This window comes from Metopolophium dirhodum, chromosome 1 (genome assembly GCF_019925205.1).
Source record: "Metopolophium dirhodum isolate CAU chromosome 1, ASM1992520v1, whole genome shotgun sequence".
Classification (NCBI taxonomy): domain Eukaryota; kingdom Metazoa; phylum Arthropoda; class Insecta; order Hemiptera; family Aphididae; genus Metopolophium; species Metopolophium dirhodum.
This window is the reverse complement of record NC_083560.1, coordinates 125,621,547-125,635,557: the sequence shown is the minus strand read 5'-3', so window position 1 is coordinate 125,635,557 and position 14,011 is coordinate 125,621,547. Positions and strand designations below refer to the sequence as shown.

The 14,011-nt window shown below is 27.9% G+C and overlaps 1 protein-coding gene and 1 long non-coding RNA gene across 2 annotated transcripts in view; one reads left to right on the top strand and one right to left on the bottom strand.

The window, feature by feature from the left end:
* Positions 1 to 415: 415 nt before the first annotated feature.
* Positions 416 to 14,011, bottom strand: part of LOC132936192 (uncharacterized) — an 86,995-nt gene continuing 73,399 nt past the window's right edge. The window contains exon 4 of the long non-coding RNA XR_009663421.1: positions 416 to 553. This is a non-coding gene — a long non-coding RNA (uncharacterized LOC132936192). The remainder of the gene's footprint in view (positions 554 to 14,011) is intronic.
* Positions 5,851 to 11,089, top strand: LOC132936523 (uncharacterized). Its single transcript, XM_061003262.1, has 4 exons — positions 5,851 to 5,944; positions 9,179 to 9,357; positions 10,822 to 10,954; positions 11,019 to 11,089. Exons 1-4 carry the CDS (start codon positions 5,851 to 5,853, stop codon positions 11,087 to 11,089), a joined length of 477 nt encoding a protein of 158 aa, XP_060859245.1.

Sequence of the window (14,011 nt, the reverse complement as noted above, 5' to 3'; positions counted from 1 at the left end):
TAGAATTAATATAGTTTTAGCGTTATGTCAATTATATAAATAAATTACATTACACATTAATGAAATAAAAAAATTAGGCGACATTTAACTTGACGGGTAGAACAGGGTGTTTAACTTTCTTAGCCTCGCATATATGCCTATATACATCTATGATAGGTATATAAATATACATAATATATGTATATTGTGCATGAAACTATCGTAGCATATAATTATATTCAACAATCGTAGTGTTATCGATCCGCAATAGTTGACACCAGGAGACTCACGATCTTCAATAATTAGTCTGTGAATTCTTCCAGTGCCAAGATTCGCAGATCGTTTTTCATAACCGATTGTCATAGATGATTCACAGCGGGTATCGACGAAAAAAAAAAATACAACAATAATAACAAACCTAACAATATACGCCTAATATTATTATATTATTATTAATTTATTCATATCGATATCTGTTGTTCGTGCAGTTGCTTACACATTATATTATGTTCCTACGGTTCCGTTGTCACGATTTTATGTAGAACCGTTTTTGAGGCCTGTAGAATCGGACGGACTGAAAACCAAAAATTATAAACAGTTAAATAAAAATTATGTATAAAAATATAGTACATAAATATTAGGTTAGGTTAGGTTAGGCTACAAATAGCCTACTAATTAACCTATAAGTACAATATAGTACAATTATAATATACTTTTTAGAACTAGACGGTAATTTTTTTCTTCGACAATTGAATTTAGACCAATATAATATTATCTACGAAGCGTCGAAATGTATTATATCTACAGCAATTAGATGAAATAAATGATAATATTTATATGTTCATATATGATATACAGTCGAACTTGGTTGTATCGAACTTTTTTAACTCGAAATCGTCGATACCTCGAACTTTTACTCCGGTTCCTAGAATTTCCTATTCAAACAATTTAATTTGGATAACTCGAACTTAAAACCGGTCCCTTCAACTTCGAGTTAACCAAGTTCGACTGTGTTATAATAAGGATCTAACGGTAAAATCAAAAGGTTTGGGGAAAATGACATCCCTCGCGCGGTATATACACTGGCAAATAATAATGTGCAGAAATCACGTAAGTTTATAATATATACATTTATTATTGCGATGTATATTACGCGTCGGACGAATCGTGAACCTATAATATTATAACCATTAGGTCCTTAGCCCAGTGAGTGTGATGGTGAATAAGGTAGGTATAGTGTCGATTTTATTTGTTGGAATAGTAAACCATCGCGAATGTCTATAGCAAAAACAATAAAATTTACGTTTTTTCACTAAAAACTTAGATGAGAAATTAGTAACAATTATTAAACTAAATAAAGCTGACAAAGTTCATGTCGAAAAAGCCTGCAGCCGATTCCGTTCTATTCCAAAACATAATATGAACCCACACACACTGTGTTACCTATACACTACCTATGCGAGATTCAAAATTTACCGTAAAAATTGAATCATTGACGTTGAATAATTGTGTTATACAAAGGCAATCTTTATTGGAGGCGAGTACGCAATGTCTACGCGTCTTAATAGTATGGTTTCCCATCCATAGCATTTGCCGGGCTTTTGTGGGGACAAATTAATATCCATACTATATGTACGACGTACGTAGGTAACTATTGAAATTCAAACCAATTGCATCATCTTTTTAAATTCTCAGTATACATTCCTTTTTCTACTATAAACATTTTACGACTGATTAAAAGAACGATTACTTGTTATAATAGCTACTCATAATATTTCAACAATTATTTTAACTGTTCGTAAGTGTACCTATTGTACGTACCTACCTAACGAATATGCACAGCAATTCTACGTTTCTAGTTGTAACTATAGTAGATATATTATACCACGGTATACTGTGTTGGGAAAAAGACTCGATGATTAACCGATGTTTAAATTGTTTAAGGACTATATTATATTATAATATCCATGATAATAGTTGCCAATGCTTAAGATCTATAAAAAATTTATAAAATCCATTATTTAATAAATACAAATTAATATTCGTTGAGTTAGAGTCAATAGTTATAGTTTAATAATAATTTTTAATATATTCCAAAATTAATAAGAAGACATAGGTAACTCAGTGTTTACACAGTGTTTTTTAAAATGAAGAAGAGTAATTATATATTTACAAAAATTACTATTCGTTCACTATAAAATATTATACTGATAAGTTTTAATTTATACTAATATTCACTTTATACTTTATACTAATGTTATTATATTATTTTTACTATTTTTACTATTATTGTATCATAAACTGAATTTGTCAAAATTTTACTACAGATATTTACAATTATTTAACTCGTAAGTTCATACTGCAGTATAATATTATGTTCGAAATAATTTAAATACAAATTAATAGTAATTAATAAAACTAAAACTAAACAAAGTCAGGAAAATTATTGACTTAGGGAGTATTTGATAATTAATTGCTAATTAGACAACTATTAGTGGGTAATACTATAGTGAATACTAAATTATATAATATAATGAATTCTACCTATTGAGTGTTGACCAAAATTCAACGATTATTTAAATTTATCAATTTGAAGTCATAATATTATATAGATAAGATTATAAATGTCTGTCGCCTTTATAATCCGTCGGTATTAATCATATTTTTCTCGCCCGATGACACTGGAGTACAGGGAAAGCCGTATAAATCTACCTACGGCGCACATTGATAAAATACATAATATAGGTAATACTAGTAGCCGAAAAATATAATAATAATTACAATGGCGAAACGGCGGCGCGTCGCGTGCGTGTTTTAAATAATATTTGGGTCGTTGACATAAAATCCTAATAAATATATTATTATACCCATCTATAATATACACATCGCTGCAGTATAATAATGTATAAATATATATATATTATACTATACATATTATAGGCACGTAATGGACTCCTCCGCTCAAGTCCGATGATTTATGATGGCCGCGTGCATGATGTATAAAACGTATACGTACGTAATATGTGCCCATACTCACGTTATTTACGCGTTTATTCGCGGCTTAACCGCTGCAGTAGTAGTATTATAGGTAGGTACTAGGCAGTATAAAATATAGTAGTAATATAATAGTCGTTATAAGTCGTCGTCGTTGTGCACGATGGTGTGCGCTCGCATTATAATATTTATATAATACTGCAGAGGTGTATGGTGTATATCCGGAGAATAAGACGTGTCCGACGACGTGTGAAATTCGCATCCGAGAACATTCATTTTATCGAGTTTGAAAAAAAAATATTATTATATTTTAATATAATAAAAACCGATCGTTAAGTGCCTTCGCCGTATGCATATTATATACGTTCGTAATAATATAATATAATATATTATTATTATATATATATATATATATAGGTGTGTGCGCGGATAGATTATTATATTTATTATTATATTACAACTATATACGGCCAAACGACGTGTGAGTTGCAGTAGGTAGGCTATATCACTTATTGTTAAGGTTTTTTTTTGTAGGTATACCAATCATATATTAATATGGTCGGCGCATTTGACAGCAGTGCGCCAGTGTGCAGCAAAGTGAAACTTTTATTAATTTTTTTTACTGCGAAGTATTCCGGACGATTATAAATTAAAATACTTTCAAATGACGTGCGAGGTTTTTTGGGGGAAGGAGGTGTGACCACAGCGGACAAATAGTTATTGTGAGTCATCTGAATGCTTCGGACATTTTTTTTTCAGTTACAGAATTCGAAAAACACAAAAATACATCGACTTGGTACAAAAAAGTTATAACTCTTAAAATTTTGAAAAAAAAAATTAATAAATTAAACCATATATATATATATTGCCAGCGATTGGATAGGACTGGTTAAAATGATCAATTTTCAGGCTATAAGAAGAAGTACAGAGAACAAAATACTTCTAATATTTCTTTTTTTTAAAAAAAAAAAAAACAATATAGTTATTGTATAGGATGAACACTATGGAACTGATTTGATTTAAAAATGTATGGAATGAAAAGGTATAATATTTTACTTTAACCAACCAATAACGCAGTAAAATGTTTGCAAATAAAGCATTCTAACATATAGGCATATTTATTTTTAACGGGTAAAAAGTTTTATCTGTAGAACTTTTTCAATGTTTACAAATATGTTCTCACTGCTCAAATTATCATTATAATTTATGATGCTTCCTTAAATTATATATGTAGAGGTACCTATAGAGTTTGAACTATAGCAGTGGATGACAAGTTGCAGTATTTTACATCTATAGTTTACTTCCATAAAATACGTATAATATACATATACATATTTCGTCCAGGTCGTACGATGAATTCCATAAATAATGAATATAATTGGTATATTATGCGTTATTGCAGCAGTTGTGAAAAGCATATTTTCGTCGTATAAAGTATGTGATTTTCACACGGCGCAAAAACACACGCGATCGCGATTCGTCGTGAAACGCATTGCATTAAGAGTTGGCCGGCATGTACCTATTATGTTGTTGTTTATTATTCATTATTAAATGTTATGCAACATAACTTCTATTGTAGTATATGACTGTGAATGCCACATAATGTCGACGGGGTTCTGAGTGACCCGAGAAAACAAAGTCACATATAAAATACATGTGACTATTATTATACGTAACAACATGTCAATATAATACGGTTACAAAACTACCAACACCGGAGAAGAATCAATATTATAGTATAATAATATTATTACAATATGTACTCATATAGGATATGCAGAAATATACCTACGGAAAACGATTTTTAAGTTTTGTAATTGATTTGTAGAAACGATGTGTTTTAATTTCCCAACGCCAGTGGAGCCGTTCGAAATAATGTTCGAGAACTTTCGAAAACTTTAACCTTTTTTTTAAATATAAAGTATAATTTTATATCATTGCAAAACAACATTAAAGGAAAAAATTACATTTATTATAATTGTTTTATTGTTACATAATATGTTTAAGTTATCTAAGTTTTTTGACTTTTTTTTAATAACATAATATATATCATACATTTTTAATTTCATGTTCTGAAACAAAATATTATTTGGAGTAGGTACATTCCTCGATACGTGAAAATTTAGAATTTCGAACAAGTAGTTTAGGTCCACTAATATTTTCAGAAAAGTTAACTAAAAAAGTAATCTTTCGAATTTTGATTTTATACTTCAAATAATCTGAAGAATTAACAGTAGAAATGGGGGTTCTCACTGGAAAGACAGAAGTTTGTAATTTTTATTTTTTGGCTGGTTTATTTGTCTTCTTCAAGCTTTTCATGCATTAGTTATTGGTTTTCATAAGTAAATAGTAAGTATAGGTACCTAATCAATAATTTAATATATTTTAGTTTTTAAATTGATTTTTACTATTTTAGTTGACACGCCCCATGATCTATGGAAAAAATTGAAAGTAGGATAATGTGCATAGGTAAATCTATTTTTATATAGGCTGTTTGAAACCTCACATAACCGAAAGGAGCTTAAATAACGCTCCAGATTTTGCCTCGGTATATTTATTAAATTTATGAATTTTACATTACTGATATACAATTTGTATTAACTTTGATTATCGGCTAGACATAGTAATCGTTTTCTATCATTGTCGTTTATAGTTACCAATAATAATAACGATTCATGTATGTCAAGACTACAGCGTATTAACAGAATCTACGCGACGAGCGTATTTATTTTAGTATACTCGTATTATTAAACTGAGGAGATTTTTTTTTATTAAAGATTTTAATGTAAGTAGTGCTGTCAAAAGTGATAAGATTTGCATTCCAAAGATTCAACTATATGTATATAAACCTACATTGTATAGCATACATTATTAAACATGGAGCAAAATACAGAACCATCAATGTCGACCCTGTGGACTCGCTGTAGAATTATAGGCTTCATAAATATGGTAAGTGGAAAACTTAACATTAGTAAGTTGAATATAGGTAACCCCAGTAGTTTTTGACTATTGGCAAAAATAGATAAAAAAAAAAGGTGGGTAAAGTTGATGTCGCTCTGCTGTACATTAGGTGACAAGTGGGTCACTGTAATGGATGGTGTTAAATTTGAATTCAATGATATAATATCATTGTATAAGAAAAACGATTCTGAGCGAAAACGGTCAGTCAGCCTATGATATTACCAAGTATATTTGATGATATTATTGTGAATAAAGAAATTTATATATAACCTATTTACGCTATAAAAGTTGAACATTTTATACATTTCTCACTACGAAATAATTATTAAATTTTAAATTTGATACATTTTGTCAAAATTCAAACGTTAAATGCTTATAAAAAAAAAATTATGCATATGTATTTTTAATATTTTTCAACTGCTATTGGAATATTATATCAGGAACCTTGCACTAAATTTTTACGCCTTTTTACCAAACAAATAATATTTTATTGATATTTATAGAAAAAAAAAATTAAAAAATTTGAAAACTGACTATGTCCGTAAACAGCTCAAAAAGCGTCAAATTATTTTAAAAATTTTATCGTATATAGAAAATGTTATATAAACATTCAGTGAAATTGTCAAGTATCTACAGTCATTCGTTTTTTAATTACAACAAAATTATAAAATCGTTACATGAGAAATCGAGTGAATATCAAATGTTATAAAAATATGAATTATTTCAAACGCTCATAAAAATTTAATTTGACTTTCTTGTGGACATTTTTTTTTTGATAAAGGTAGACAAACTTATGAGGAATCTTGTATTACATTTTAAAATCTTAGATTTAAAAAAAAATTTTTTTTTGAATTCTCAAGTCAAAATAATTTACTAATTTTCGTGATTTTTCCGTATTTTTCCGTTATTTGAACTTTCAATGCTCATAAATAAAAACTGTGACTAAGGATTTTTAATTTTTTTCATTTTCTTTTGAAACAATAACCTAGGAGCATTCTATTAAATTTTCAAGCTTTTTTACCCAACTGATAAAATTATATTGATATTTATATAAAAAAAACTAAAAAAAAATGGAAACGGAAAATGTCTGTAAACAGCTCATAATAAGTCAAAATATTTGGTAAATGTTATGGTGTATAGAAAATGCTCATTTAAACATTCTTTCAAAATTTCATGTACCTACGGTCATTTGTTTTAGAGTTGCACAAAAAACCAAAATCGATTTTCTCGAAAACTAATTTTGCGTAAAAATCCCCGTTTTTCCTTAATTTTTATTTTGTTTGTCACGGCGCTTTTGAAAACTACTGGGAAATGCTTACTTTTGATCACCCAAAGTACCAACTAGATTCACTTTCTTATCAGAAAAGTTACTGTTGAAGAAAATCCAAGCATTTTTACTGTCCTAAAAGGTGATGACAGACACAAAAATAAAATATAAAAATAAAACATACATCATTGTAAAATCAATACATTCATCGCTTCGCTCAGAATCTAATAACGAGAATATTAACGTAACACGAGTTTTTGATAAAATGATTTTGATTTTCCATTGCAATTCAGCAAGGAACATGACTCAAAATGTACTATACAAATATATAAATTTATAATATTATATAATTTTCTAGACATAATTAAATTTCCAGAATACTATGACACATTTTGAGCTATTTATTAACCAATACACACTATACTCATAATACGTTAATTATTGACTTATAGCTGATATGCTCGTTATGTTTTTCGTCATAATCAGTTAAAAGTTAAATCATATACAGAATAAAGAAACTAGTCATAATTTTAAAACAATATAAATATTAAGATATACTGCAGGTACTTAATATTATAATAACTATACTTCCATATAATTATATTATATTGATCCACCCAATTTCCAAAAACCAGAATCGTTTCTACATGAATGTCTTTTGATTTATCGTGTCCACAACATACAGTATTGGTAAGATGCTTTTTTGTTACACCGTCAAATATTATCGCGTAGTGCAACGACTATAAGTATGTATGTCATTATTTATGATTGTTATGAATATTATGATGAATGCGTAAATAATAATATAGAACACATAAAAACATAAACATTACATATTCTTCTTTTAATTCTCTGCAATTCAAAAGATGGTGAGCCAATTTCCTTCACAATCAGGAAAAAAAAGGTTTCTACTTTTTTTTCGTAGACAATGATTTATCTTTGAATTCAAATACAGCATATTATCCATTAAAGTGTTAAGTGACCAGTTTAATACCGAGGTACAGCTAACACTTACTATACAGCTGCGAGTAGAGAGAGTCCCTCGATTTTTTTATTATCATTTATCAATTATCACTATTGTTTATAAACATGTCTTAATAATCAATTTTTTTTTTCAGTTTTTTTTTGGTATTCAAATTTTTCTTTTACTGCTGTTCACCGTGATTTTAACAAGTAGTATGTATGAGTAAATAATTTGAATAATGATTAATTTTATTACAAAAAAAGATAGGTATTATGTTTCGAGTTGGTTTTCCCGTTGTGGCATACTCGTAAGAATTGTGAAATCAATATTTACACAGCTATATAAGACAATTAATTCGTACCAACTTCTCTATTAAATCCTGGATGCACATAAAAAAGCAAATGGTTTTTATAACAGTTGTTATAATATATTATTTCACGCAATCCTATATTTTGTGTTTTTAAAAAATTAACAAAAAAGATGATCTCAGAATTTAGAGGATATTGTCTTTAATATTGCGCTAAAATATGGTTTCTTGATTATGACTACGGATTGTAAGACAGATTTTCTGTATAATTTTATAATTTTATAAACCAATCAATAATTAAAGAATTATTGACGTAACGAAAATGCTTTTTTTCTACAAATAATTTGACGTTCTCAACATTTTCAAATAGTATTTCAATTTTTATAAGTTAAATCATTGCTTAACTTTTGTGCTGAAAGTATACCTAGGTAGAAAACAAAATTTAATAATTAACAAACAACGCTATTACCTAATTAGTTTAAAAATAATTTAGTTTTAAAAGTGTAAAACTATAAGCTAAAATTATATAAGCAGCACAAAACCTGATAATTAATATTTTAAACTAAAATATTATGTTAAATAAAACTGTGGGCCTTATTGTGCCTATGTGTATAACTAGAGGTTGCTTTTTTCCAAAATGATTATTTATATTTTTTTTACAGCAAGTTTTAATTTAATTTTAAATATGTAACTTTGTTTCTTAAAGTTGTATTGGTAATGAAATCAATAAAAACAAAAGCAGAAAAAGATGAACAGTTGTTTGCAGATATAGTGCGTAATCACTTTGGTTTGGTTTTGATAATATTCTATATTATTTGTATCATGATACTAATTTTTTTGATAGCATTCTTTCGTGTTAACTATGGAATAACATCTGCAACCGAGGTAAATAATTACATTTTAAATAATAATATATTTTAGAATATTGAAAAATAACTTTGGATGTTTTTGTTACAATTAAAATTAATGCATACTCGCCCAACAGATTTTTTAATTTCTTAAAAACACTTTTGGTATATTGCTATAAGTCCAAATAGAATAGGTATCTCCTATACTATTTTCCTATATGAAGAACATATTTTTTTTCATCTATTAATTAATTAATCAGAAAATAAACTTGTATTCAAATAGTGTTTTGATATTTTTTTTGGTAAAAACAAATATAAAAAAAAAGTTGCATTTTACCTGTTAAGAGGGGTTAGTGCAAAACCAGTTAATTTTATACTGTTTATACACTCTAATTCTTTTTTTGGGGCAAGTGGCATAGACAATTGAATATCTGTAAACAAATTCCGTTGATAGAATTCAATTATTTATATGAATCATAATTTAACAGAACATTCAAGTTTTTTTTTTAAATTTTTATGAATTTTTAAAGAGTTTATACTTCATACATTATATTTAAGTTTAAAGTTAATTCTTAAAATGTTAACACACATTAAAAGTAGGTATAAATTTAAATTACCAATACAATTAAAAATGGATATTTTAATTAATCCGATGAATGTATGGGTCAGATGCAATAATGTATGTACAATTTTCCCTATTAATCATGTCGTACTTTCCCCACTCGTCATTTTGACAAAGAAGGTATCAAATTGGGTTATACTCATTTGTAGCGTAGAATTAGCACAATGAATTAAAAAATGAATGAAATGAAAATTGAATTTGTGACATAAATATAAAATAACTTTTATTAATCTAATTTGAAACGATTTCCAACAATTTAAGTGTGAAAACTAGATCGTTAAGATTACATCGATTTATAAAAATATATTATACGAATTGATAACTGAGTAGCTTTTCAGATAGGTTGTGATAACTGCTGTGTTTGATATCCTGTACATTGTCACCAAAATTATACAACATTCAATGAGTGTGAATTTTCATCATTATTATATTATTAACATTAAAATTGAAAGATTGTATTTAAAATTGTTCATAACCCGGTAGGCTCTTAATTCTTATCCTACCTGATCTTATACGTCTATAATATGCATATGCCATATCATGAATACGATCTGGATACAATATGGATTTTTCATATTTTTTTAAATTTAATCATTTCGTAAGAATCATTTGGGAGCCGATAATTCATTAACATTATTTTGATTTTATATTATATGTAATTTAATTGTGCGTACCAAAAAGTATAACACAAGTTTTTTTTAAAACCATTTAAAACAGTATAATATTAATAACAAGACTTTATTAGGAAGTAAATCGGATTAGTAAATTATAAACATTTACATATGAGAGAATAATATTATAATGATAACCGATAAGGTTATAAGGAATGTATACTATACATATATATTTATATATTTTATAAAATTGTTCTTTTCTTAGCCTGGTAATGGAGATAAGACTGGAAGATGGCTGATTTACCATAAAGTTTTATTTTGCATTAATATTATTCTCACAATCATCATGGCAATAAATGAACCTACATCTCTTATCTCTGATGTTATCATACTTATAAGTACGTTATTTAAATTTAAATAATTTATAAAACTAATGTACCTAATGTGATGTAATTCACATAGTACTGGCGATACAGATATATATTGTCAATGCGTACCACACAAGAATTACTTCAACTGGCGGTATCATATAGAAATTGTGCTATAAAACGTTTAAATCATAAAATTTAGCTCACCCTAGCGACGATTACATAAAATATTTCCAAAATCAAATTCCGGAAAATCACAGATCCACTACCAAATGTCTAAATCGGTAAATTAAACATTATAGACAAGCAAAACTGATGACTACAACAAATGTCTCTAAAATGTATTTACTGATTAACATAACTCACACGTGTCATTTTAATATTATTAATAGGTACCTATTAATAAATGTATCATATTTTATTATAAACTTATAGTTCTACTGTACCGGAATAATTGAATAATTAATTTAGATTTTAGAACCTTGTGCATAAGGTTATCTAATATATAACTTCCGAAAGGTGGAAAAAAATGAAAACATTTTATTCAACCTTGTATTAAAATGTCAATCATTTTGACCTATCAAACATTTTTTTATCTACATTTTCCGAAAAGAAATCATAAGCTTCAAATGTAAGTTATTTTTAAAATATTATACTTGTATAGAAAATGCTAAAATTGGTGAAAATTTCAAGTATATTTTACGAATATTCGTTTTTGAACCACAACATAACAAGAAAATCGTTATTTTAATCTATAAAAGTGCCTGCAGCTATGTCGAGAAAAATTAAATTTATGCCTTCTGGGCGGTTTCTTTTAAACCGATCCAAGTAAATTACCTGTACCTATAATAGTCTTGTCCCACTATTTAGAAACTCGTATGTTAACGTTAAGTTCCTGTAAAATTCTCTGTGCATCAGTATATTCATTCAAGTATACCCATTTATATGCGCATTCAATATTTAAAATATAGAACTTTTTCCTTTCAAATAATTGTCGATTTATAATAATGTAAAAAACGAAAATATTTTCAAAAACTTTGAAACTTTTCAAGACAACGATGGACGATGGGTGTGGAACCTAACCTAACCTAACCTGTCGAAGGAATCACTCAGTGTATTATATAATTTAGGTGCACTCACTTATACATCTACACATGGCAGTGTATATATGAGGCCTAAGATTTTTTTCAAAAGTGAAACGCCACGCGCGTGTAGTCTTTGCATTCTTTTTCCCCACGCCAACCGCCATGTAATTACGTCTATATGTATTCTGTTTGTTCGTGTGCCGTAATCCTTGAAAAACGCTATGGTTAATATTAGCGTAGAGTATAATATAATAATAATCGTATAGGTTAGCCTATACCTATATACCTACTAAAATATACTCAAGACTCGACAGTCTACGTGTACATATAATGCACAGTAGCCGAGCAGCAGTGACGTAAACCGTCTATATAAGTATAAGCGCATTTAATACGCGTGTACATATTATGTGGCATTTCAAATAAAAATTAACGTCGTGCGAGTGTGCGTTTGAGTATAACATACAGAGAAGGTTGTGTGTTTAGGTCTACATAATATAATTCGATTTCTATTTTCTTTTTTTACCAACCGTAAAAACAAAGTTCGTCGTCGTCGTGTATCATATTATAATATAGACAACAAAATACTAAAACAAAACATAAATCCGGTCAACTGCGCAGCTTATATGGGTTTTTTTTACTTACTTTGGTTTATGTATATTCAATATCTAGTATGTAGGATTTCACGGTTTATACCAAACACTGCGATTTAGAATGCCGTCATCGTTTATTATAGTATACCTATTACCTACCTATATATATATACGCACAAACCGTGTTACATTTACACCATTTTTCAATTGGTTCACGGTAAATACGAATTTAAGTCTCCCTAAAGGTCTGGACGCGCCGAACATATGTCCCGGTCTGTATAGACGCTGCAGGGAAACCGTACCTATTCGTTTTTAATGCTTATTAGCTATTACAATTTACAAGGGCACGGATTTATATGTGTTTACTGTTTATATTACAAAGTACGTATTAAAAAATTCAAAATGTGACAAATACTTATGTGATTTATTTATTAAAATTATGCCCTGATGATACCTAATCTACAATATCATAAAAATTAAAAAAATATATTTATATTAAAAATTAATATAAATTCATTTTTATTAATATTTGAAAACAAAATGATGACCTTGATTACATGAATAAAAACATATTTTGCAGACTTAAATGATCGCACTTTTGGCATGATTCGAGTAATATTACTAAAATATGTAAATAAATTACCGTTCTGCTCGACGCTTGTCGCTTTCACAAGACAAATAAACACCGACTAAACCACAAAATAAACACTATTGCTCGTACAGCGCCTACCAACTTTTAAGAAATCGAAAATAAAAATTAATTGATGCTACAATAACATAACTAGTGTTTCATCCGATAAAATGTTAAATAGAAACAAGTTGACAAATATAATAGTATATTAGTCTAAATAATTGTCAAAATAGTCTCAATATGTGAGAAAAAACGGGTAATATTATTGTGAAATAATATGTAAAAGCATATTTTATTTATCACAAAGTATGTAAAGTCGAATACAACTCATTTAATTGAAAATCACGTGAAACGAATTTATCACTTGACCAAATTAATTTAACAAATAACAGTGAAAATACGTTTTTACACATATAATTCCGTGCCCTAGACTTATTATTACTATTTACCGGAGACGAACTACAGTGGTATACACCAACACCAGTTACCATCCGGGTACCGGATAAATAACTGATAACCTAAAAAGTATAGGTAGAAGTCGGGTTGTTATCTATAATAACCTTGATCACAAACATAGAACGCAGAATGCCTGAAAATATTTGTATGTTTATGTTTTGATTTTTGTGAGTAGGTATTACTAATCACGGTGTAATTTTGGATCTTGGTTGGCAACAAATAATATTACTGTTTAGGTTACTTTTTTATTTTTTTGTTTTCCATTTATGCTAGAAATCAATAATTTTCATATTATAACTATTTTGTTTTGATGTTTATACTTATA

What these genes read in the sequence shown, in the direction of transcription:
- LOC132936523 (XM_061003262.1), top strand. Translation starts at nt 5,851, where the DNA reads ATGGAGCAAAATACAGAACCATCAATGTCGACCCTGTGGACTCGCTGT. An exon ending in AAGTGGAAAACTTAACATTA is followed by an intron (nt 5,945 to 9,178) that starts GTAAGTTGAATA and finishes TGTTTCTTAAAG; the next exon opens with TTGTATTGGTAATGAAATCA. An exon ending in TGATGTTATCATACTTATAA is followed by an intron (nt 10,955 to 11,018) that starts GTACGTTATTTA and finishes TAATTCACATAG; the next exon opens with TACTGGCGATACAGATATAT.